Source organism: Sceloporus occidentalis, unplaced genomic scaffold, assembly GCF_023333645.1.
Source record: "Sceloporus occidentalis isolate IW3139 unplaced genomic scaffold, rSceOcc1.0.p SCAF_5, whole genome shotgun sequence".
NCBI lineage: Eukaryota > Metazoa > Chordata > Lepidosauria > Squamata > Phrynosomatidae > Sceloporus > Sceloporus occidentalis.
This window is the reverse complement of record NW_028316985.1, coordinates 58,241,127-58,266,481: the sequence shown is the minus strand read 5'-3', so window position 1 is coordinate 58,266,481 and position 25,355 is coordinate 58,241,127. Positions and strand designations below refer to the sequence as shown.

The following is a 25,355-nucleotide window of genomic DNA, read 5'->3' as shown; positions in this document are numbered from 1 at the left end:
TTAAAAAATCTGTTAGCAAAAACAGCACCTAGTTTAATTTAATCCTGTGTCGGGGTCCAACTAGTTTTTTAAAAGGGTCACTTTTAATGCACTGCAGAAATAATGCAGTTTCACCATGCTTTACTTGCCATGGCTCCATCCTATGGAATCCTGGGATTTATAGTTTGTTGTTGCACCAGAGGTCTCTGACAGAGAAGGCTAAATATCTCACACAATTACTAACCCAGAATGCCATAGCTTTGAGCCATGGCAGTTAAAGCCGTGTCAAACTGCATAATTTCTGCAATGCAGATATAGCCCTGGAGAAGGGAATGTTGGAGGGAAGAGCAAGTCTACAGCTCTCCCCCTTCCCAAGATGGCCATTTTCATTGCTACAACTTCTTCCTGGCATCTTCTTAATCTCCATCGTCCCACTCTTTTTGTTGTTTTTTAGTATTGCCACTTTTTTCGCTGTGCTTTTACCTTCATTTCCAATTCTTTCTTTGAAAAACAGTGTGACAATGAATACCAAATAAAACGTCTAACAGAGGAAACTGGTTTTAGCAAAGATGCCTAGTTCTCCAGTTACAGTTTGAGACATAAGTGCCGGCCAGATTAATGAGACTATTGAACAGCTGCAAATGAGTAAGACATTTTAGCAGGTGAAGCTTTTCCACCACTGCATCTGCATGCTAGGAAAAGCTTCATGTGCTTAGTGGTGGCAAAAGCCTTGTTTGCAGATTTGAGAGTTCAGTTATAGCTAAACTAAACTAAAATAGCTAAGCTATAGGTATAGTCTTTTCTACTAAGCATTCAAACATACTGTATATACTTGACTATAAGTCGACTTCATGTATAAGTCGAGGGCAGGTTTGAGGGCCAAAAATATGGATTTTGATATGACCCATGTATAAGTCGATGGTAAAACTTAGGAGCATATAAGAAAGGATCTAAAGGATGAAGCAAAGGAAAATAGTGCCAAAGAATTTACAAAATTCCAGCAGGGATAACTCGTACTAAAGGGTGGATGAGACAGTAGAGTGGGGTTGGTGCTTCCAGGACAGATTATACTCTTGCCTTTCACCAGGGGTTGGTTCCTTTTTAAAAAATAATAAGAAGAAGAATTAAAGTACAGTATTTACACTGAGCCAGGGATAAGTCGACTCAGGTTTTTGGGGTCAATTTTGTGGCTATAATTTCTAGACTTATACATGAGTATATACAGTAACTTAAAAGAGTTCCTGCTATACTCCTATAGGCATGTAGATTTGACAGCAAGGGAAACAGAAACAAGTGCTTTTTGCTTTTCAGTAAATATCTGTAAACATGGGCTGAAAGTATTGTGTATGAGAAAGGTTTTATTATACTCTGTTGTAGCATGAAAGCCATTGTGGTGTAATTGTTGGACTGTTTGACTAGGACTTTGGAAGTAGGGTTGCCATTCATCAGGACCTCCAAACCGGGACAAATGTAGGACAAAATGTTCAAATGTAGGACACATTTTTTTTGTGTCCTACATTTGAATAGGAGCCTCCGAGGCTTTCCCTCTGGGCCTGGGCCCCGCCCTCGGTGGGGGCGGAGCCCAGGCGGGGAGGGACTCCTCCCCTTCAGGGAGGCTTTCCCTTTGGGCCTGGGCCCCGCCCTTGGCGGGGGCGGAACTCAGGCAGAGAGGGACTCCTCCCCTTCAGGGAGGCTTTCCCTCTGGGCCTGGCCCCGCCCTTGGCGGGGGCGGAGCCCAGGCAGAGAGGGACTCCTCCCCTTCAGGGAGGCTTTCCCTGCAAGCCTGGGCCCAAGCGGCAAGGGAAAGCCTCCCTCAGCTTGCTATATCTCGCCCGGGAGCAGGGGCAATCCCGGCGGCGGGGCCAAACCGGGCCGTGACCGTGCGGCCCCGCCCCAAACCGGGAAAGTCCTGCCCCCAGGCGGGATATGGCAAGCCTATTTGGAAGACAAGACTCTGAATCCTGCTCGGCCATGAAAGGCCACTGGGTGACTTTGGGCAAGTCAAAATTTCCCAGCCTAAGAGGAAAGCAAAAGGGCTGCATGGAGGCAGTGTTCAGGCTTTGAACAACTTTCCCTATTCCCACCTCCAAGAAAAGATAGAATTATCACTATTCAGGCTGATAGTTCCCAGGAAATGGGGGCAAGAGAACCAAGAGAACTGGCGCTCTTGGGGCCCTGGAATTTGACAGCAGCTTCCCATGGAGCCCTCCTTGCTGTGGCTCAGAAGGACTGGCTCAAGATACCTAGAGCTTCTTGCAAGTGTGTACTGCTGATCATGAACCAAGATATTCCTTGGTAGTATGATAAGGAAAGGCACATTTAACCTGCATTTACAGTGGTTTTGTAGGAAAAATAATTGAGCAAAAGTGGAACGTTTCTACTCTAATTTTGTAGAACTCCCAGTTTACACTTTGAGGATTCCCATGTGGTATGAAAGCAATTGGCAGTGCTTTGTTGGAAAGTGTCAAGAGCTTGGAGTGAAGAAAGGATAGATCTGAGGTAGCAAAGTAGTGGTATGCGGACATAGGTGATTTTGAAATCCAAGGAAAACTGGATTGAAATAAATGTGAAATGAAGAGATGAATAAGAGTAATGTTGGAATAGGTAGATATCTTGATAGGTCAAACATCAATTCTGCAATGCCTGTATGAAGGACGCAGGCAGAGAACAACACTAAGTGAAGAAATGGAAAGGAAAGATTATTTGTATGTTGACAAAACTGAAAAGACAAGCCTATTGTGTGAGTGGAAATACTGGTTCTCAAATGAGATAAGCGCGTGCACAGGCTAGGTTACCACTGAAAGTCTGGAGAAAAGAATGTTATTTCTAGTGTCCCTCAGATAAGATCCTCTTGGAAAGAAAGGTAAAAATCTTAGTGCTGATAAAAATCACAGAAATTGTTTTTCTGTATGTAGAAAAACAAAGCTCTGAATCATACTGCAAAAGCTGGATCTGCAGAGTGGTTTGTACTTGTATGTGGAAACAAGTTGCATCCAGGGATGGTACTATATACACGGTATATAGAAGATACTGGAAAAGCTTTCTCTGCAGTGTGAGGGTAGATACACTTGTATACAGAAGACAGAATTGCTGACATCTCTAGTCAAAATGATCAAGCAGAAGTGATGGGAAACACTTCTGCTTTAGATCCTGTCCGTGTGGACAATACCGGTCAGGTATAAATCAGATATTTGGTGTTGATGTTAAAAATGTTACTGCAACATTTGCCTTAATGTACATTAGTTTATAATACAGTGGGCCCTTGATATTTGCTGGGGTTTGTTTCCAGGACCCACCATGGATACCAAAATTCGTGGATGCTCAAGTCTCATATAATACAGTGGCACAGTGAAATGGTGTCCCTTATATAAAACAGCAATAACAAGGTTTGCTTTTGGAATTTATATTATTTTTTAATATTTTCAGGCTGTGAATGATTGAATCGGCGGATACAAAATCCATGGATACAAAGGGCCAAATGTACTTGGAAAAAGAAATATACTGTGTATACTCATGTATAAATCTAGACATTTAGGTCAAAAAATTGACCCAAAAAACCTGAGTCTACTTATCCAAGGGTCAATGCAGGTACTGTACTTTAACTCTCATTAAAAAAAGGAACCATCCCCTAAGGAAAGGCGAGTGTCATCTGCCTGGGAATCACTGAAACTCCTTGGTTTTCTCATCCATCCAGCCTTTAGTATGACCACAAACAGTTATGCCTGCTGGAATTTTGTAAGTTCTTTGGCATTGTTTTACTTTGCTTCATCCTTTCCATCCTTTAATAATAATTGTGAGCTGCCCCTACGTTTTACCCTCAACTTATCCATGGGTCAGATCAAAAGCCATAATTTTGGTCTCAAAACCTGCCCTTGACTTATACATGAGGTCGACATATAATCAAGTATATACGGTAAACAAAACAAAGTTTTATAATCTTCTTCAGCAGCACCTGTCCATATGTATTGGACTACAGTTCTTATCATCCCTACTAAACTTGTTCATGCTTACTGAGGATTTATGGGAGGTCTAATTGAATGTACCTGAAGGACTTTGGTAGCAGCTTGCAACAGCCACAAATAGTGACTAGTTGTATGTGAAAACAAGGTTGTTGTTTGACTTCAAGTTGTTTCTGACTTAGCAGACCTATCACAGGTAGCAAAGTTCACAGAGCTAGTTTCACAAGCTACTGAGCCATGGTCAGATTTTGTCAAATAGTGAGTGACAATACAAACTCAGTCAACCTTAATTTAAGATGGCTTGATTCATTTACAAGAAATCCAAAATCTTTTTAGTTTTACCCTGAAGCATATACTGTCTTCTATGAGATTTATAAACTAGCCTATCTTATTTAATTAGGTATGTGGGTGGCAATTGTGTGAGCAGTTTCCAGGTTCATAGCATTACATTGTTAGGTAGTAAATGGTTTATTTGCCATTTTGGAAAATATAAAATCTTTATGGAACCTGCTTAGGAACTTGAATGTCTCATATCTCCTCTCACCTTTCCTCTTAAGACTAAATACAAGTTTCATGGCTTCAGCATCCCATTCTTTTGTTTAATACAAGGATTAGAATCATCTGTGCCTCCAGTTGCTGTTGAACTGCAAATCCCAGCAGTCCTAGCTAGCATAGCCAGTGGTGAAGAATGCTCCACCATTGCTAATACAAGAGCTTCTATCTGAGGGTTGATGATTTTCTCACCTAGTTTTTAACATCTGTGATCTCCATTAGTACAAGTGTACCTGAAAACATAATGCTGATTTTTTAGGATTATTTATATCTTAAAAATTAACTCAAAGGCTATTGTGCTTCAGAATGATGTACCATTTCTCACCAATGTGCTATCATTATTTCCAAGAATGCCTTAGGGTTCCACTTTCCGTTTACCCGGCACTGTAAGAAAATAAAAACGGTGAGCAGCTGCAGTTGAGCACTTCATTTTGATGCATGCCTAGAAAAAAGTAGGTTTTGCCTCATACTCATTTTCTTGTCCATGTTATTTGTCTATGAGCCACATCAGCTTTGTGTCTTTGAAATGAGTGTTAGAGCAGAAAACTGTGGTATCAAAGCAGGGCTTTCATGTTTTTGGAACACAGATACCACCTTTACCCGGTTACAATTCTTTTAGCCTCAATTTGCTTTTGGGAAATTGTCATTGTGATTATCCATGGTAGCTATTCTACACCACTCAACATTTGCAATGTATTTGCAGCATTTGAGGACCTTGGTGATGGTTCTTTACATTTTTTTAATTGTTCAGCTACATTTTTTAATTGTTCAGCTACATCACTTTTATCAGTTCGGTCAGTCCTGAAGATGTGAAGCACATGAAGCTTATCTGTTCATTACCTACAATGATAGCAATATTCTGAGTAATGACGATGAGCAGTTACTAGCTTGTGGTGGTGCTAATAGTTACATCTCACTAGAATATTTAATTTAATACTCTTATTTCTCTTTTTATTATCTTTTGGGATATTATGGTTCCACAGCTTCATCTGTTTATTTTTGGTTATAATGTTACTCTATTGAGTGAAAGAGCTATAGTGTGACTTCTCTTTGATAATGCTAGTGTTCTGTGGGTTGGGAGTTCTGAAAATGGCTAATTAACCTGGATAAAAAAAATTGCCCAGTAGCTTGCCTTTTAGAGTGCTGTCGCACTCTGATAGTACTTGTAATATAAACACCTGAAGAAAGTATTTTCATTGGTCCTACTATGTCTAGAGGCTTTGCTGAAGTATGGAACAATCTCCTGTTAACATTTATTGATTAAGTGATAATTGTGTAGCCCATTTGTACCCTCTGCTTTTGCAGATAAGTAAGCATGAAAAGGTTACAGATCAGGTTAATTTACTTGTTGTTGAGTGGTTTCAGGTTGTTTCTGCCATGGCAGTCCTAAGGCAAACCTATCACAGAATTTTGGGGGCTAAAAGTGTGTGTTGCCCAAGGTCACCTATTGGGTTTCCATGGCCAAATGGGGTATCGAACCCTGATCTCCAAAGTTCTAGTCCAACGCTGAAGACACTGCACCATGCTGTCTTTTTACACCATCCTGGCATATTTTTGAAAGCATATCATGGTTGTCAGGAGCTGTTGAATAAATATGTAATTAAAATACCAGGGGCGATAAATTCAGCTGATGACCTAAAATTAGTTACACTCTTTCTGATATGCTAAGGTTTGTTGGCTAAAAATGAAAGACTCTCAACGTACACAGGCAAAGATACATGGCCTGTAGAGAGCGAGTGAGCATGGTTATTACTGTGCTTGAAAAATATAAATGTTTTCACCAGTGGCAGTATGTGTTGTTGTGTGGAGTACCCCCAGTGTGATGTAAGATAGAGCATCATCTGAATCATTGGCGGGATACAAACCGCCGCTTTGCGGCGCTTCCCCGCCGCCGCCGTTTGCTCCGCGCGGGAGCTGCAGCAGTCAAACCGCGTGGCTCCCGCACGGAGCAAAAAAGAAGCTCCATTTCGGAGCTTCTTCTTGCGGCGCCTCTATGACGTCGCGAGGCGCCTGGCGCGGACTCGCGATGTCATAGGCGCCGTGACACGTCTGGATGCTATGCGTCCAGTACGTAAAGATGGCGGCGCCCATGTAGAAGGGGCGCCGCCATCTTGTACGTATAGGATACGTACTAGGGTTAGGGGGTTGCGGAAGCACCGCCCCTTCCTAACCCTAGTACGTATCCTATACGTACTATATGGCGGTTTGTATCCCGCCATAGTCTGTGCTAATTCTCTCTCTCTCTCTCTCTCTCTCTCTCTCTCTCTGTGTGTGTGTATGTGTGTGTGTGTGTGTGTAGTTTTTATGTTTATAGCTTTTTTCAGTTAATGTTTGGTTGCTGACATTGAATTTAAAATTCTTTCTGAATACTGAGTTGCAGTCTTTATGACTGCAAAATGGCTAGGGAAGCACAAAACAATAATGATGAAAACTGAAGCATACACAATGACTTTGATTGGTCTTATATACTGTTGAGATCTGGTTATTTTAAAGACTGGGAATCTGTTAATTTATTGTGTTTTGTAAAATATTAGCACTTTTTTCACTCAAGAAGCAATAAATAAAACACATATTTTGATGTGAGTTTAACAACAATGTTCTACCGTGAAATCTTGACTTTGGCTTGAAGGAAAAGGTGGAGCAGCAACATTTCCTTGTGACTGATTTCCTGAGCATGCAAATAGGGAAATTGCTGTTTAAAAAAGAAGAAAGTGTTTGGGCCTTGGATTACTAAATCAACACACATTATTCCATGTACCCTTAAGAACAAAGCCACTCTCTCTGTGTTTCCTGATGGCCTCTTTCCGGAGTTAGTAGAATAACTTGCTTATTTACAACCTGATTTGAGGGTTTATGTCCAAAATCTAGATGTGTGTGTGAGAGGTGGGTTTTGTTTTCCTTCCACTGCAGGTTTAGAAAATCCTTTTTCATTTAAAGGTCAAATGTAGTATCTTGTCCCTTAATGGTTGTTTCACTTCAATCTATAGCAATTGCAGCTTCCTATATACATTCCTGCTAATGCATGGAGACATCATTTAAAGGTCTTAGAGTTGTTCTGTCCTTAATAAATAAATAAATAAATAAATAATAATAATAATAATAATAATAATAATAATAATATAATAATAATAAATTATTTATATCCCACTTCTCTGTTAGAAAATAACCGAAGCGGCTTACATATTAAAATTTCCATACAAAAAGGCAATACAGTGCATTGTTCCCCACTTTCACCCCCCCAAAAGAATTAAACATATTATAATTAAAACAGTAAATTAAGATGAACAGTTTAAAATTAAATTAAATTAAATAAAGCAAATGGGAAAGGTGGTACACAATACAAGATGGGAGTCTCATTTTGGCTGGGTGTTTCTATTTGGGAAAGGCCTGCCAGTAGAGATCCACCTTGACAGCTTTCTTGAAGCTGTCCAGTCTAGTAATTTGATGGATCTCCTCCATATAGTTGATGCCAGAAATTATACAGATCAGGGAGCTATTGAGGTTCAGAATTCTGGATAGGAGAGGCAGGAAAGCACACTGTTTTTCAAGCTAGGGTCAGCTTGCTCATTTCCATTTTGGACAGTTCAGTAGCTTGATTAAGGCTGTAGCAAAGCATTCAGACCCCTTGTATTTTCCAGAAGTTTAAACACCACAAATATACAGTTTTGCCCACAATGTTTTCAGAATAGTTGTTTAAAATTCATACAAAATGATGGCCTCCTTCTATATTAACTTGAAGATTCTAAACATAGGTCCTTTTAGATGCTCCAGTCAAATGAGCTGAATTGGATGGTTATTAGAGACAGAGCCTTTTTACTGGTAGCAAAGAGAATGACCTACTTGGCACTTTCATTGTGCCTTTTTTGTGAGCAGGTCAATAGTTTTTGTTTTATTAGGCTTATGTGAACATAGAAAGAGCCCTGCTGGATCAAAGTGGAGCCTTACTCATTCCAGCATTTTGTTCCCAGAGTGAGCAGCAGCATGAGAAACCCATAAGCAGGATGTCAGCACAGTCACACTCTCCTGGTCATATTCCCTTAAAGCTTGGTATATGCTGCCTTAAGACCTGAAGTTATCGCAAGTAGTGGTCATTGATAGAGCACAGAATCTTTATTATGTTCATAGACCAACACAGCCATTGATAGCCTTATCCTTCATGTGCTCACCATATTTTTAGAACGTGGCACTAATTTTTCCTATGCTGCTTTTAAGAGTACTTTTATGATAAGTTTTGATGTTTGTATTGCTTTTATCACACATTGCAACTGTATATTTTTGTTGTTGATTCATAATTTTTGTAGACAGTCCAGATGACTGTTGATTGATGAGGCATTCATATGTTGTAAATAAATTACAGAAAACAAAGTTTATGGACACATCTGGATTTGATCATGGTTTCGCTAATTTGTCTAGGTAAAATACTGGTGTTAACAGAAGTAGTTTTAGAAAATGTTGAATTGCAGAAGGGAGATACTGTATATACTCAACAATAAGTTGACCTCAGACATAAGCTAAAGACAGGTTTTGGGGTCAGAATAATGGAATTTGATATGACTCATGAATAAGTTAGGGGTAAAACTTAGGGGTATGTAACAAAGGATGTAAAGGACGAAGTGAAGAAAAACAGTGCCAAAGAACTTACAAAATTCCAACAGGCATAACTGCTCATACTGAAGGCTGGATGGATGAGAGAACTGAGGAGGGTCAGTGCTTCCTGTACAGATTATGCTCTTACCTTTCACCAGGGGATGATTCCTTTTTTAAAATAAGAGTTAAAGTACAGTACATACATTAACCCATGGGTAAGTTGACAGTTTTTTTGTCTCAATTTTTTGACCTAAATTTCTAGACTTATACATGAGTATATATATACACAATCTTGTTTGAAGAATTCTGTAGTGGCCTCCAAGAGTTTAGAGGACTTCAGTAATCTCCTCCTGAGACTTAGAAATAGCAAAATGTATGATTTGAGGCCTGTTCCCAAGAATCAGTTGTAGCAGGTAACCTTGAGGAATGTAGTTTTTTGGGATATTGTATTTCAAAAAGAAATCCATCATGCATGGTATCTTACAGAAGTTGATAATTAACATTTTTCCCCATTCTCTTCCTGTTGTGGGATTGTGTGCCTTATTTGGGGTGAGTGCTACTGGACCATAATAAACTGTACTTTCAAACAGAGCAGGGAGAACCTAGAGGTCCACTGACTTGCCTCCTTTCCCATCAGCACATACTCGGCAAATTTATCAGTATACAGAAGGACTGGAAATATATTTTCCCCTTGTCTGTCATGTAGACTGCCTTTGTGGCTACAATATATACTACTCCTTGTATCTGGGCACACTTCCTTCTGATGGCCACATCAGTGCTCCCTCAAGTTCTCTTCTTTGCAAAGCCTTTTTTGGTCTGCTTTTGTGTCAGTAGCCTGTATGTGTACTGATGCAGAGACAGTAAGGCAAATATGGAAGCCATACTTCCATACCAAGTTATTTTTAATATTTTTTTTTCTGGAGAAGTTACTTAATTGTCAGTATTAGCACTGATCCAGCCTGCAGCCGAAATGGTCAAGCTGGATGGTATGTAGGTAAAGAAATACTGGCAACCTTGTGTGACAATTGCATCTGTGATATGCCTGTTCACAATGCAGCCTCCTTGGCCTCACTTCTCTGAGCAGCTGTTAATGAATGGTTTTACAGCCAGTGTGTTCACTTGCATAGATGCTCCAGAATGGAGGAGAAACACCTTCTTTGTGAAAGATTGTAGTATAGTGCATAATCTTGACTGTTCATTGGTTGGTCTGTGGAAAGTCTCTCATAGACTCCTTTGTATCACATTAATAGGCCCTCTGTGTCTCATTTTGACCTTCTTCGTGGGTTGCCTGTTCACCCCCCCCCCCCTTTACTTACTTACTCTCCTCCATGCCATCTCAAAAGAGATTTGGGATAAAAACATGTGACACAATACCAGTCAGAGCAGTATGTTACATAAATTCATGTACATAATAATTTGCAAAATAGGTTGAACAATTTAGAAAAGTTTGTTCAGAAAGTATGTTCCCAGCAAAATACTGATATCCTCCTATTCTGTTTTAAATGAGTGTGTAACCTTGCTGTTCTTGCTATAAACCAAGTGCCAGGAGTCTAAATGCTATTCTTACAATTTAGCCTCCAGACTTTAAACAACTAGCTCTGTTTAGAACTGGGTTGCATGCCAGCAGTTAAAGCAAAGCCTTATAGGGTATGAAAGAACTGGTAGTTTTGGTATGAGAGCATGATAAACTTGATCAGTTACTTTAGTATCGCAAGAACACATAAGTCTCTCATTCACTCTCTTTCACACAGGCAGGCACAAATAAATGAAGTTATATTTTTGGTTCACTTTATATTTTGTATTCTGTGGAAGAGACTTTCATTGTAGATTCACCCAGCAGAAAGAGGATAATTTCATGGTCTTCATGTGGTGTTACAGAACTGGCTTATATAAATAGGCTTTGTTTACTGATAAAGTTGTGTGCATATATGTGTGCATGGAAGTAAGGGATCTCGAGACGGTTGTGCACGCGCTGGTAACCTCACGCCTTGACTTCTGTAATGCACTCTACATGGGGCTACCCCTGTGCTTGACTTGGAAATTACAGGTGGTTCAAAACATGGCAGCCAGGCTTGTGTCAGGTACATCTAGGAGGGACCACATTACTCCGGTTTTGAGGTCCCTCCACTGGCTGCCTATCAGCTTCTGGGCCCAGTACAAGGTGTTGGTTATCACCTTTAAAGCCCTAAATGGCTTGGGTCCAAGCTATCTTAGGGACCGCCTCCCCCCGTACAATCCTCCCCGCGCTCTCCGGTCCTCTGGGAGGAACTTACTGCAGCCTCTAAAATCTAGGCTTGCAGCGACCTCCCAGAGGGCGTTCTCTGCTGTCGCCCCCAAACTCTGGAACGACCTGCCAGATGAGATCCGTCAGATAACATCATTAGACAGCTTTAAAAAAGCGGTCAAGACGGATCTCTTCCGGCAGGCCTTTCCAGATTAACCATCCCGGCCCAGGTTCCCAGGTTCCCTGATTCCCTCATTCCTCCCGTGGCCCCATCTTAGTGATGGTTGAGGATCAACAGAGGGATATCAGGGTTTTTAGTTTTAATTGCTGTTTTTATGCTTGATATTGTGTTTTTAATATGTTATACTATTTAATACTGTCTTAAGGGGGGGGAGGGATAAAGGGTTTTTAATTGTCATATTTTATATTTTACTGTTGTTAACCGCCCGGATTGGTTTGCCAGAGGGCGGTATACAAATAAATATTATTATTATTATTATTATTATTATTATTTATGTCAGTTTAATGTAAACATAAACATTGCTGCATGCTTTTAGAAATCCCCTTAGTTTCATTTTCATAACTTCAAGGACAACAAGCCTTGATATGAGTAGATCAGGTTATGCTTATTATGCTTACCATGTTGCTAGTGCCTTAATGCTCTTTACAGCTCACACAAAAATAATTGGAGGGGAGATTTTTAAATACAGTGGTCCCTTACCATCCGCAGGGTCCCCCCCTGGGCGGGAAGAAATGTGGATGGTCACAGCCCATTTTATTCAATGGCAACAATATGCACATATTTATGCCAGTGTGTCTGGCATCCATGCACCACCATTTAATAAAATGGGGCATGGCAATTCATGGGTGCTCAAATCCACAGATAGCTAGCCTGCTAATATTGTGGGCCCACTATACACAAGAGTTTACATGTAAACCATTTGACTGACATAACCACTGTGAGCCAAGTTTTGAATATTTTGGTTCTCTATTGGATGTGACCAGGAGGATAGCATAAGTGCTAAGGTAATTAAATGGAAATGTCAGTTCACTAATGTTGAGAGCTGAGACGTTTTGATACTATATATGGTGTTTGTACAAATGGAGAGGTTGTATTTATAACATTAGTTTTAAGTGTGGGTTGGAAAGAAAGGCTTTCCCCCAAATATATCCTGTTCTTAGCAAATGTATTTACAATGGACTGTTAAAAAATTGGTATACTATTTGGAGTAAACAGCTAAGGACATAAGAACTTACTTTTACAGCAGATCTGTATCCCACTACTAGAAATCCAATAACTACTGGACAGCCATTTCCTAAACAACTGAAAGTTTTTTTCCCCTGCTGGACACATTTTAGAATGGATAAACTATTAGTTAATTTTCATTTCAAAATATTAAAATGCTTTAGTTGGGATCCCAGAAGGAATTGTGTTCTGTACCATCTTTTTAAAATGATTGTTTGTATCCTGTACATTGTACTTCTAAAGACTTTGAAGAGGTATTTTAGTCTTGCACTAGGGCTATGCGTTGGTTAGCTTATTTCATGAGCTCTTTACTTAAGCAGGGATTTGAACTTGGTATTCTGAATCCTGCTCTGACCTGTCCACTGCACTACACTGGCTTTGTATTTGAAAGCTCTCTGCCAAGTTGTCTTTTAACACTATAATCTTCAAGGTAGATTAGTGTTTGCATACTTAAACCCCACATAGTTTTGATAGATATGTAATAAAATAAGGTGCTCTGTCAATAAAATCACGATAGTTGGGCAATGAGTGCAAGTGAATTTGGCTGTGTTTTGTGTAAAGATGGGCTAGTAGCTCTGAGTGTACTGCTTCTATTTGTACTTTACATTTTTGTAGATCGGGGATGGAAAACTTTAGCAGGTGTGAGGTTGGTTCCCTTCCAGATCCTACTGGAGGTCACTGGAATTCAGTGGTGTAACAGCAACTAGAAGTGGGGAAACCACTTGCATATGCCTTGTTTTGGAGGAACAACACTTTCTGGGGGCTTCTGGGAGCACAGTTATCCATTAAAATGTATGTTGTTTTTCAAAGTGCCAAACTTTGTGAGACCTGTCAGGACCTCCAAAGAAAAAAGCTAAGGGAGCCCATTCTTGGTGTTGGTAATATTGGATTATGTTAATTTGGCTGTATTTGGATTGTTTAAGAGAATAGAAGCATGGGTAACTTAACTCCCATCTACTATATTCCCATATATTATCCAAAGTCCAGAATGTAACTCTTTCACTATATGTCTTGTATGGGAAAGTTTGTGGGGGTTTTTATAGATAAGATGGAAATGTGTTGCCGTATATACTCAGGTGTAAGTTGAACACATATATGAGGGGAAAGGGCAGGTCTGTCGGCCAAAATCAGAGAGAGTAGAGGGGATCAGTGCTTCTTTTAGGCGCTCCTGACATGGACTAAGCTCTCACCTTTCACCACTCTACTCAGAGAAGGGGATGCTTCCTTTTCTGAAAAGCGTTCAAATACAGTACTTACATTGACCCATGAATAAGTTGGAGCCAATTTCATTTCTAAAATTTCTAGACTTCATGAGTATATACATATATACATGGGTATGTCTGTGTCCTTGAAGTAAATGTTAGTTCCATTAAATGTGTCTGTGGTATGGAATGAAAATTGGAACACATCTATACACACTGTACCCTGGTGCACACCTCTCCATTTTTAACGTGTTTCTATACTGTACCTAATGTTTCTAGATAATCAATAAATCTTGTTATTATTTAGTAGTACTATTTTTTTCTGTATGTTTTCTATAAGTTTACACTTTTGTACCCCTTTTGATTCAGGATGTTCAGAAAGAGAGAGAATCCCATAATTACCTCAGTAAAGAAGCAACCAAGGAGAAAGTCCAAATGTATAATTCGGATGTTACTGACAAGCTAAAGATGACATTGGTAAGACTTCTGTATACTATTTTGAGTAGTTACAAGTGATGTATGCAGGGGCTTCTTTATTCACCCCTGTAATTAAGTTAGAAAATGCATTTATATCACATAGTATATCATAAGTAGTTATTTCTTAACCTCAAGTGCATTTGCACTTAAAATATTCTCATGCATTACAGTTAGCTCATGGACCAAACAGCCGGGGCACATCTCACCATTCTGGGTAGAGCACCCCCTTCACATGCTTGATCCACAAACTCTGACTGCCAAATGTTATGCAGTAGTTTGATTCAGCCATAATGGGTTTTAGTCTTAATACACTGTGGTGTATTAATACAAAGTGGTGGCCCATTAACTGGTGTTCCATTAGCCATCAGTTGCTGGTCCCTGGAAAGTTTCCAGGAAAGAAACAGTTGGAGCCAATGGGCATAAATGTGGTACTGAGAAAAATAATTACTGGACCTCCTCATCAGATAGCTTGAGATGCTGCACCAGTCTAATAAACATGATACAAAAAGGACAGTGGACAAAGGATATATAGAGGATGAAAGTAAGCAGACTCACATAATCGATGTTACTCAGATGTTACTCAATACCTAAGCAGAATGGTCACTGCAGGATGCAGTGCATGTGTTTTAGTATCCATTGATTCTATGTGCATGTGTTTGATTCTGTTGCAGAATTCCAGTGGAGTATACACTGGCTTCATCAAAGTTCAGATGGAACTTTGCAGACCTATCACAGTACGGCCCACAAGTCTAGGAAAGCATGGCAACAACAACGAGACCGCTTTTTATTTGCCTAATGGCTGTGTGAATACCCTTCACATAAGCAGCACTAACACTGTCCATGAAGTCATTGAGGCCTTGCTCAAAAAGTTTTTGGTGGCTGATAACCCTGCCAAGTTTGCACTTTATAAACGTTGTCACAAGGAAGATCAAGGTATGGTACTACATCAGTACTTGAATAATAGTAAATAAATAAGCAGGAGATATGGGGAAAAGATGTCCTATTTAATATGTTTACTCCCTGTAAGCATAACTTGAGCTTTAACCAATGATGTTGACACTTGAGTGTACAGTGCGCCCGTGTTATACGTGGCTTTGAACGTACATGCTCAAGCCACGCGGGAGCGCACAGGGCGCAAGGGGCAGCGTGTCCCATTCAGATGAAAGGGGTGTGCACCTGTGGCGTGTGCACACGACCGTGTGCACGAGCCCCATTCACTTGAATGGGGCTTAAGCATAGGCAGAATTTGCCTTGCACGGGGGGGGGGGGGGAGGTACGGAACGGATCCCCTGCGTAAGGCGAGGTTCCACTGTATTGAGAAAGATTAATTTGCTCAGCAGATTTTACTGATTTTATATAAAAGATGTGTATTAAATTATTTTAGGCCAGGATTAGGGATTATTATTATTAGGCCGATTTCTATTTGGAGCTCACTGTATGTATACAGATTCAGCAAAATAACATGCCTTGAGGACCTATGGTTGCATCATCATCTGAGAACTACACACAACTGCAGAATTTAATTGGTAGAAGATGTAAATGGATGTGCAGGACTATTTGTACAGGACCATTGATGATGGTGGTGATGATGATGATGATGATGATGATGATGATGATGATGATGATATAAGATGGCAGTGCCTGAATCTTAGCACCTCCAGTGACTAGATTGTACCTAAATCCAGAAGGAGGGTGTAATAAGAATTTAATTACGTGATACTGTGTGCCTGGTGACACAGTGGTTAAATGCCTGTACTGCAGCCACTCACTCAAAACCATAAGGTTGCGAGTTCAAGACCAACAAAAGGGCTCAAGCTCGGCTCAGGCTTGCATCCTTCCGAGGAGGTTGCTAAAATGAGTACCCAGATTGTTGCGGGCAAATTAGCTTACAGTTGTAAACTGCTTAGACACTGCTTAGGCAGTATGAAGCGATATATAAATGAAGCTTAATTCTTAACTCTGAAAATCAAGTTTTTTCCCCTTTGATTGTCCTGCATAGAAAAGCAGCCATCAGTAGCTGGTTATCATTCATTTCTAAGAGATTGCCTGGCTTGAAGTGGATAGCCGCATTTCAGAACAGTCGGCAGACACATGAACAAATCATTTCGCCTGTAATTTTTTGTAGGTTTTTTTGGGCTATGAGGCTGTGTTCTAGAAGAGTCTTTCCTGACATTTTGCCAGCAGCTATGGCTGACATCTTCAGAGAATGCTGGCATGGAAGAGAGTGAATATATATACTGTTGGTTGAGGAGAAGTGATTTGCATGTTAATCTGTGTATTGTTCTGTCACTGAATGGCAACGCCTCAGGGTGTCTACTTAATTAATGTTCCATTGTCTGCTGGGAAACCCCCCACCTTTCCCCTGGTTTTCATTTGCATGGATCAGCAGACAGTGGATCATTAATTAGACACCCTGAGGTGTTGCCATTCAACAAAAGAACAATATACAGAGTGACATGCCAAATCGCTTCTCCTCAACCAACTGTTTATATACCCCACTCTCTTCCATGTCAGAATTCTCTGAAGATGCCAGCCACAGCTGCTGACAAAACGTCAGGAAAAAACCTCTTCTAGAACATAGCTTCACAACACAAAAAACTATGGATGCCATATGAATATGAACCCTTCGACTTTATATTTAGTGTGTGGTTACCATCTTCACAGCAAATCAGAATATTGGTTCATTTGACATTGGTTCAGTATCCTGTGTTGTTCCAAAGCTGGCAATCATAGTTAGCTTTGGATGAAATGGGATATTACTGTATATTAGCTTGTTTCTGGTTTGATTGCTGAAAGAAGCAAAGGTTGTATAAATGGACATACTAAATGGAGATATAACAAGCTGAACATTTCCTTTAATTATAACTTGCAACTGTGTGTTGGTCTAAATTCAGATTTCATTTTGAATTATTCTTGTGTGTACATTTGCCTTCAAGTTGTCTGTTATGGCAACCATATGAATTTCATAGGATTTTCTTAGACAAGGAATACTCAGAGATGGTTTTGCCAGATACTTCCTCTGAAATACAGCCTACTATATGTGGTATTCATTGACAGTATCCCATCTAAGTATTAACTAGGGTTGAACCTGCTTAGCTTCCAGGATCAGATGGGATCTGGTGCAATTAGAGCATTTAGGCAGAATTATTCTTATCTGCTCTTTAATCCAGTTTCATTTAAAATGAGCAAGTTATCTTGTCATTTACTTATGTAATTTGTACTTGGTTTGCTGCTACCCGTGTCGGCCCTCAAAAAGGTAGTGGCGGGATACAAATAAATATATATATTATTATTATTATTATTATCATCATCATCATCATTATTATCATCTTAAAGTTTATTGTAAATTTCAATTCCCTAGTAGGAAGTATTTGCCAACTAAAAATTCATGGAATCATAGAATCTTGGGCTGGAAGAGGCCCCAAGGAGCTACTAGTTGAACTCCATATCATGCAGAATAATACATCTAAAGCATCCCCTCAAAATTTCTATCCAACCTCTGTTTAAAGACCCAAGCACCCACCCCACCACCCACCCTGGTAAAGTCTCCCCAATCTTTGGCAGTCTATTCCACTGCTGAACAGTTCTTACAGTAAATATGTTCTTCCTAATGTTTAGGTTGAATTTCTTTTTCATTTCATTTCAGTTACTGTGAGGATAAAATGGGAGTTGAGGGAAATAAATGTGATCAGGTAGCTGTAATGATTATTTTTCATGGGTCCGTCTGCTGTGCTTATTGATTCTAATCCAGAACAAATTCTATGTGTATATTTACTTGTTCTTTTTGTAATGCTGTCTCCAGTTTATATGTGTAAACTCTCAGAAACGGAACATCCTCTCTACTTGCGGTTGATGGCAGGCCCAAGAACAGACATGCTTAGTTTTGTTCTGCGTGAGCATGAAACTGGAGAAGTTTTGGTAAGTTGCATCTGAACTTCTGCTAAGAATTTGGAAGTGCCTTCTTGGGTCCAGCTTCTTAATTTCCAGAATTTCTGAGTAGATGTATACTATTCTCAGTAGATATATATTCCCTGCTTCACTGTACACAAAAAAGTGTTGGTTGTTCATCAGTTAGAATCACATTTATACTTTTAGACATTTTCTCTCTTTAACGGTATGGGTGGTAATTGGGGGTTGGAGAAAGGTCTTATGTACCTCCCCCCCAATCTCTCCACCCCTCCCAATGGACTCTAGATTATATGGGGTGCGTTTTTGCTTCAGTTTTGGATCCCCAGGCTATTTTCACTGACTTTAAAGTCACTTCTGAGCTACTTCCTGTATCAAAAAAAGCTCTTTCCTGGGCATAAAATGGCCCCCCAAAAAAGAGGGGGGCAAAAATATGGTGTCATTCCCACCCACAGCCCCTAGAGAGAACTTGGGAGACTATATGTTTTGAAAAATATTTTTGAACCCTGGGAGCCCACAAATACAGCCCAAGGAGCCACATGCAGATCAAAGGCTGCTCTTTGCTGACCCTTACAGAACAGTAATAAAATTAAAACAAAGAACAGGGAACTATGTGTATTTACAGGGACTAAGCAGAGCAGTGGAGGATAGAGAGTCTTGGAGATGCCTCACTCACAGGGTTGCCATGAGTTGAGATCATTCCGAAGTTCATTAACAACAAATACAGGTTTAGCTACAGCAGTAAACTATGATTTAAAAAGTGAAAAGCAGACGCTCTTGTCTTACTGGCCCAGGCAAGCTTGCAGTTGCAGTTCTCTGAAGATGCTAGCCACAGATGCTGACAAAACATCAGGAATACACTCTTCTAGAACATGGCCACATAGCCCGAAAACCCCACAAAAAACTAAGCTTGCAGTTTGTTGTACCTTCTGAGCTTGGTCATTGCGGGAATCAGATCACCTCAGGATTTACACATATGAAGAGAGAGCAAACAATTGATTTATGCCACAAATTGTGCTCAAGGAGGCTAATGCAGATAAAACAAATCTCAATTAAAATGTAAATCATTTTAAAATGCAAGCATAAAAAGAAATAAAGAGCCACAGCCAGTTAAAATCCTCTAAGTAGCAGACTAACTTAAATGCCACAGGTTTGCCTGAAGAAAAACATTTTTGCCTTCCAGCAGAAATGGGGAACCCCTAACACAGAATTTCTCAGTCTGGGAACAACCACTGAGAAGCCCCCCTCTTGTCCCCAGCAAATGTACCTCGGGTGGTAGGGGGCACAGGGAAAAAAGGGCCCCTCTCCCAAAGATCTTACAGACTGGACAGGCTTTTATGGAACAAGGTAGTCCTTGAAATGGCCAGATGGTTTGTTTCACGGAGTCTTGTTTTTGTTGTTTCTCTCCACCTGGCTTTCTTGGGGAGTACATATTGCAGAAGTAGCCCTTGTTTGTGTGTAATGTTTCTAAGAGAGGAACATAACAGAAATTTGGATGGATTTAGTTTTGGGCAGAGGAAAAGCGTATAACAGCTTTAATCTCCAATTGTTTTCTGCTTGCTTAACAGCCAAACTGAAGCGAGAACCACCACTCTGCTCTTGCCAATTGTGTCTATATATTTTTGTTACCTGTAGTCTAACATTTTTTTTCTTTTGCAGTGGGAAGCCTTTAGCCTTCCTGAACTACAGAATTTCTTACGTATATTGGACAAGGAAGAAGATGAGCAGTTACAAAACTTAAGACGACGCTATGCAGCATACAGAAACAAACTTGAAGAAGCCCTTGGTGGGGTTTGGAAACCAGGTTAAATGGAGCCAAAGAACACTCAGGAAAAAGTGCATTACCAAATATTAAGTAGCATGCCAAACCCACTACCCAAAGTGAGGATGACTGTTCCTTTAAAACAGATAACAATTTTTTGACTTCATAAATTGACATTCTTTATCTGGCATGTAGAAGCAAAGGAAAATGGCAATACTTGCAGACCGGATTGTTGACTTCATTGTAGTTGATTGTGTGTAATCGCTTTTCACAGATATTAGGGAATGAAGACATTCTTTGCTTTAATGTTAATTAAACATTAACATTAGCTTTTAAAACAAAGGATGTGTAAATTTCAATTTTGTTAGAAATCCAAGCTCCTTTTAAAATTAGTAATAGCATGCTATTTGATATCCAAGTTGATTTGCACTACCTTTCTACAACTATTTCCCTGTACTTTTACAAAAAAGAAATTATTTTTATATGAAGAATGTTTTCCAAATGCTTTGTAGAAGATGTGTGAACTAGAGAGGGTAGAAGATATGTTGGAAAGAAGGTAAGAAATGGAGAAGAGAAGGATGTTGACATGGAAAAGAGATTTTGTAAGTTGATTAATGTATTGAACAGACGGTTTAGCGTTTATATTTTGGTATTACTGAAATTAATATATTCAGTGCTGTTGCTGAGATAGGTTTTAATATAAAGGAAACAGAGCTATGCAAAGGCTCCGGCATGTGGGTCATAATCTTGAATGTGCTTTATAATATTATGGATACAGTAGGTTGAGGTTTGCATGAGTGAAAATCTGAGCATTATAGAATTAATCCAGAATTCTTTTAATTCACCAGCTGTTTAAAGTTGCAGTTGAACTGGTTTGGCTCAAACCTTCACTGCTAAAAAAATGTAAAATAGTATTGTTTTCCTAAGTTTATGTTATAGTAATTTACATCTTTCCCTTCACAATGAAAGAAGATAAGTGCATTATTTATAGTTTTAATATCTGTTTAAAAGTGTAAACATTTCAAAAGCCATCTTGGATTCTGTATGCTGGTTACTAAGTGCAAGATAAATAATGGAAGGAGGAAGATTTTGTATTTGACTGACTATTTCTTTTCTAGAATATTTTATCACAAATCTGTATGATAAATAAAACCAAAGAAATGGGTGTGCAATACAAGTTTATATAAATGTATAAACAAGACTTGCTTTTAGTTTCATGTTTGTAGCCACCCAAGGGGGAAATTATTTACTTGGGATAACTTTAATGGATATAATTTCAGTAATCATATCCAGCAGTCATATCCCCTTTGTCTAATTATCTGGGCATTAATTTTAAATTATCTAAGGAATATTTGCCACTGTGGTGACACCTGGTGGGTGTTTGATGCATTGTTCTCTTGAAAAAGAGTGCCTTCATTTTAAATGTTTGGCTGCTTAACCCTCCTCAAAATACTGAGGTTTGAGGGGGAATTCTCATGTTCAGATTTGCCAAGACAATCTTTGTTTAATTTTAAAGTGTTAACATAAAATTAGAAGTAGAATTAGTTATCAGATGATCACTTGGCATATTTTGTTTGGGTTTTCTGTTTCACATGCAATATTGTAGTACTATGTGTGTGCTAAATTTATTGGAAACATAATGAAAGTTAAAGAGTTTAGTGGTGTGCAGGGTATACTTGATATTAAAATTATTTTGTTCCGATAGAAACTATGTTATAGCACTACTTCAGTTCAAAAATTACTGTACATATATGACAGCTGTGCTCCACATCATTTTCTTTTGGTGTGCAAAGGCATGCTGTCTCATCCCCAGGGATAGACTGATATGATAGAGAAAGCATATTTTGCATGTGTTTGATTAATGTCTATGGAAAGATGCATAAACTTTTTTATGATAAAGTATCACTCAAGAAAGGAATTTTTCAGCTGCATCCGGCATTCTCAGTGGGGCTTTTCCTATTAAAAACAGGACATTAAGACTACATTCATCCCCTCTTCACCCTCTTTAAGCTTCTTCTGTGGTGCATTCATTTAGGTTTTCCATAGCTGGATGCTGTTATATTTCAGACTGCCAGCATTTCCCTCTTTCCAGACAAGAAGTACTGCTTTTTTTTTTAACCATGCCCTCATTCTAATGGTATACATCCCAAAGCAACATATGAGTGAAGGCAGATGCAAGAAGTAATGTTGGTTGTAAGGAATGCTGCTAAGTTGGAAGAGAATGACAGCCAGGTGTTTGTTCTTTCTCTTGTACATATCCCTTGACAAAATGGCCATATCAGCTTGTGAAAGGCATGTGTGTTTTGCTTTGGGTTCCCTGCCCCCAGGACTGTTCATGGGAACAGTTAAAACTAAACTCAACCTTAAAGTTCATTTTTCTGATACTGTAACAAACATTAAATTTGGAACTTCATGCATCTGTTGTTTAGATTTAAATACTGTGTTTGAATTTAGAAATGGCAATTGCCACGTATGTGAATTTTACATTTTTACTTGAACTTTGTGTTTCTGTATTCCCCAATCTTATCTTGGTCTCCTACCAGTTTGCGTAAGGAAAACAGAACTCATTTTAGTCCAAACATTCTTAAACTTTAAACACTGGTTAATATACCTTTATTTTTAAAGCTATAATTTGAATTTTGATGGTTGCTTTTTGAAATGTAACATTTTTGATTTTGTCAGATATCTTGCAAAGTTTATTTGATTATTTGTTAGCATTTAGAATAAGTAAGAGGAAGGTAATGTGGGAAACACTGAAGTTATGTTATGTTTTTCTTTTTAAGAAACTGTACTATTTATTATTCTGAAAATCTTTTCTTTCCTTAAAAGTTGTTAATAAAATAGCAAGTGTTATTCCATCATTAAAACTGAGGTTGACACTGGCATAATTGTCTCCACTGCTCTATTACGTGTTAAGCTTCTTGTATTTTTGGGTCCAGATTACAGCACCAATCAAAAGATCTAGCCATCTCATTCACCTTCAGGTACATCAGGTACATTTCATCTCTTGCAGTACTGAAAATTTGGGGGGGAAATTGAAAGTGAAATTCAATTTCCATTCCTCCCAGTGGTGACATATGCTCACATTGATTGCATTAATGTTCATATATATACAGTGCAGGCAAATTTATGGGGCATTCAGTATTTACTTCCTCCTTGTACATGGGCACTGAGCTTGAATGTTTTTTCATTACAAGTATCAGCATGATGGGGTGAGCTCCCGTCACTAGTCCCAGTTTCTGCCAACCTAGCAGTTCAAATGCACGAAAATGCAAGTAGATAAATAGGTACCACTTCTCGGTGGGAATTTAACAGCATACACTGGAGTCATGCTGGCCACATGACTGCCAGAGCAGTCCTTGGACAACACTGGCTGTTCGGCTTAGAAACGGAAATGAGCACCACCCTCTAACAGTTGGTTACGACTAGACATTCGTGTCAAGGGACTACCTTTACTTTTTATCAATTTTATTATGCTTGTCCCTTTTAAAAAGGCTCAATTCACTAAATGTGAAACGCATTACAGTGGGCCCTTGGTATCCGTTGGAGTTTGGTTCCAGAACCTGCTGTGGATTCTAAAATCTGTGGATGTTCAAGGGGCTGTGCAGGCCGCCCCTTTTATGTCCAGATTGGGTCTGTGGCAACCACATGCCGTGGCCCTGATCTGGTCTTTGCAGGGTGCAAAAAGAAGCTGCAAAAGGTGGGTCCTTTTTGTGCCCTACAAAAGGCGTAATAGCCGCAGCACCACGGCTTTACAGTGCTCCTTCAGTGCTGCGTTGTGTGGATGCAGCACCAATGGAGCACTGTGTGCCGTGTGGTGTGGTACGTGGCAACATGCCACCCTGGGAGTGGAGCTGGGGTGTACGTCTCATGGGCACTGCGCCCCGACTCCACTCTCATCCCAGTCTTTCCTGCTGATGTGCACAGCCCCTTAGTACCATTAAATACAGAGGGCTGATTGTACAAGTTTTGACCAGGATTCAGTAGTTGCATTCTTTTAATGGAAGAATGTGTCATTGGAACTTGGCAGCAGGGTGTTCTCTTCCTAAGAGATCGGCTTCAGTCGCCTATTTACACAGATGTATGCCAACACAATATTAGATCTTGGCCTTTTAAAGGCACTTTCTCCCTGTTATATCCAATAAAAACAATGGCTGGCATCTAGTTGGGAAGTTATGACATCGTAAACTGACTTATGATCACATAAAGCTGAACTGCACAATGATCATATTCTCAGGAAGGAGCAGAGAGGGTTAGACTGTCAGGACCATCATGTAAACAAAGTTAGCAGTATGTCTGCTGTGCAACACATCCCAGTATGTAATAGGTGCCCCCATTGCAAAACAGAACATCTTGCATGGCACCTTCCTGCCGTGTCAGAGATGTAGCTCCATCATTATAAAGTTACACGTGATAGCCTCTGATGCAAGATTTCCACCATTTGCTTTGCCTTAATGGTTTCATTTTGTTCTATTCAAGAATTATCGAGGAACAACCTGAAAATTATTCTCCATAATTTGCACACCACATCTTCACATGCTCCTGAGGGAGGAGGCTCAAGTCTGAGAAAACTGTGACATAACTGGGAGACGATACAGTGTAGGTTGAAATATAAACTCTGAATATGGAAATGATAGATAAAGGGGAAGTAGAAAGATGAAGTTAAGGATCTTGTAGGACCTTGGAGACTAAACGGAAAGAAACTGGTATCATGAGTTTTCTCAGACTTGAGCCTCATCCCTCAGATGCATGTGAAGATGCGATGTGCAAACTTTTAGCCTGGAGATTTTGAGACAAAAGATGCAGCAAGGTCTAGAAGGCCTTCAACTCCTGAAAGAGTTGAGTATGTTAATGATCTGATTTTGGCAGAATCTCAGCTAAAACAATTGCTGGGACACTAGAGACATCCTGGGAATGCAGTAGGTTTATAATTCATGAGCAGGTGTCTATGCAGAAGCAGCTAGCCAAGTGGGTGCCAAAATGTTTGCTGACCAGAAACAAAATTGAGTGGCTGCCTCCAAGTTTTTTGATTTTGCAATATTTAGAGCAATCTAGTGATAATTTTTTGGAATGACTCATCACTACTGATGAAACATGGTCACATTACTATGATCTGGACAGCAAACAACAGCCCTTGCAGTGACACTATATGGGTTTTCTACGGCCAAAGAAATCTTGCTCTGTTTCCTCTTAAAAAGAGGAATGATGCAGTAGCATCATCATCATCACAGTATTTCAGTGACTAGACATCAAAATATAAATATATTTTTGGAAAAGTTAAACTTGAGAAACGTGCCACTTTTGGGGTATGTGGAATAACATATAAATTTTATGGCCCTAGGTTGGGCCGAGAACAGTAACCCTTTATACATACAGGGGGAACACATTAAAGTGGATTTGATGGAAAGGTTTAGTCTGAAAAACTGAGTGGATTAGCTGGTAAAACTGAGAAAAAGAGAGG

At 39.5% G+C, this 25,355-nt stretch overlaps 1 protein-coding gene across 2 annotated transcripts in view; it reads left to right on the top strand.

Annotated features, from left to right (window-relative positions):
• Window positions 1-22,913, top strand: part of LOC149312213 (ras association domain-containing protein 3-like) — an 86,405-nt gene extending 63,492 nt beyond the window's left edge. Inside the window, exons 3-6 of one of the 2 annotated variants that reach the window (XM_089524197.1) lie at window positions 14,119-14,226; window positions 14,898-15,159; window positions 18,029-18,144; window positions 19,792-22,913. In XM_089524197.1, the coding sequence (XP_089380323.1) occupies window positions 14,119-14,226; window positions 14,898-15,159; window positions 18,029-18,144; window positions 19,792-19,941 (636 nt within the window). In that variant the 3' untranslated portion in view covers window positions 19,942-22,913. The remainder of the gene's footprint in view (window positions 1-14,118; window positions 14,227-14,897; window positions 15,160-18,028; window positions 18,145-19,791) is intronic. The other variant, XM_089524199.1, reaches the window with a different exon arrangement.
• Window positions 22,914-25,355: the final 2,442 nt, after the last annotated feature.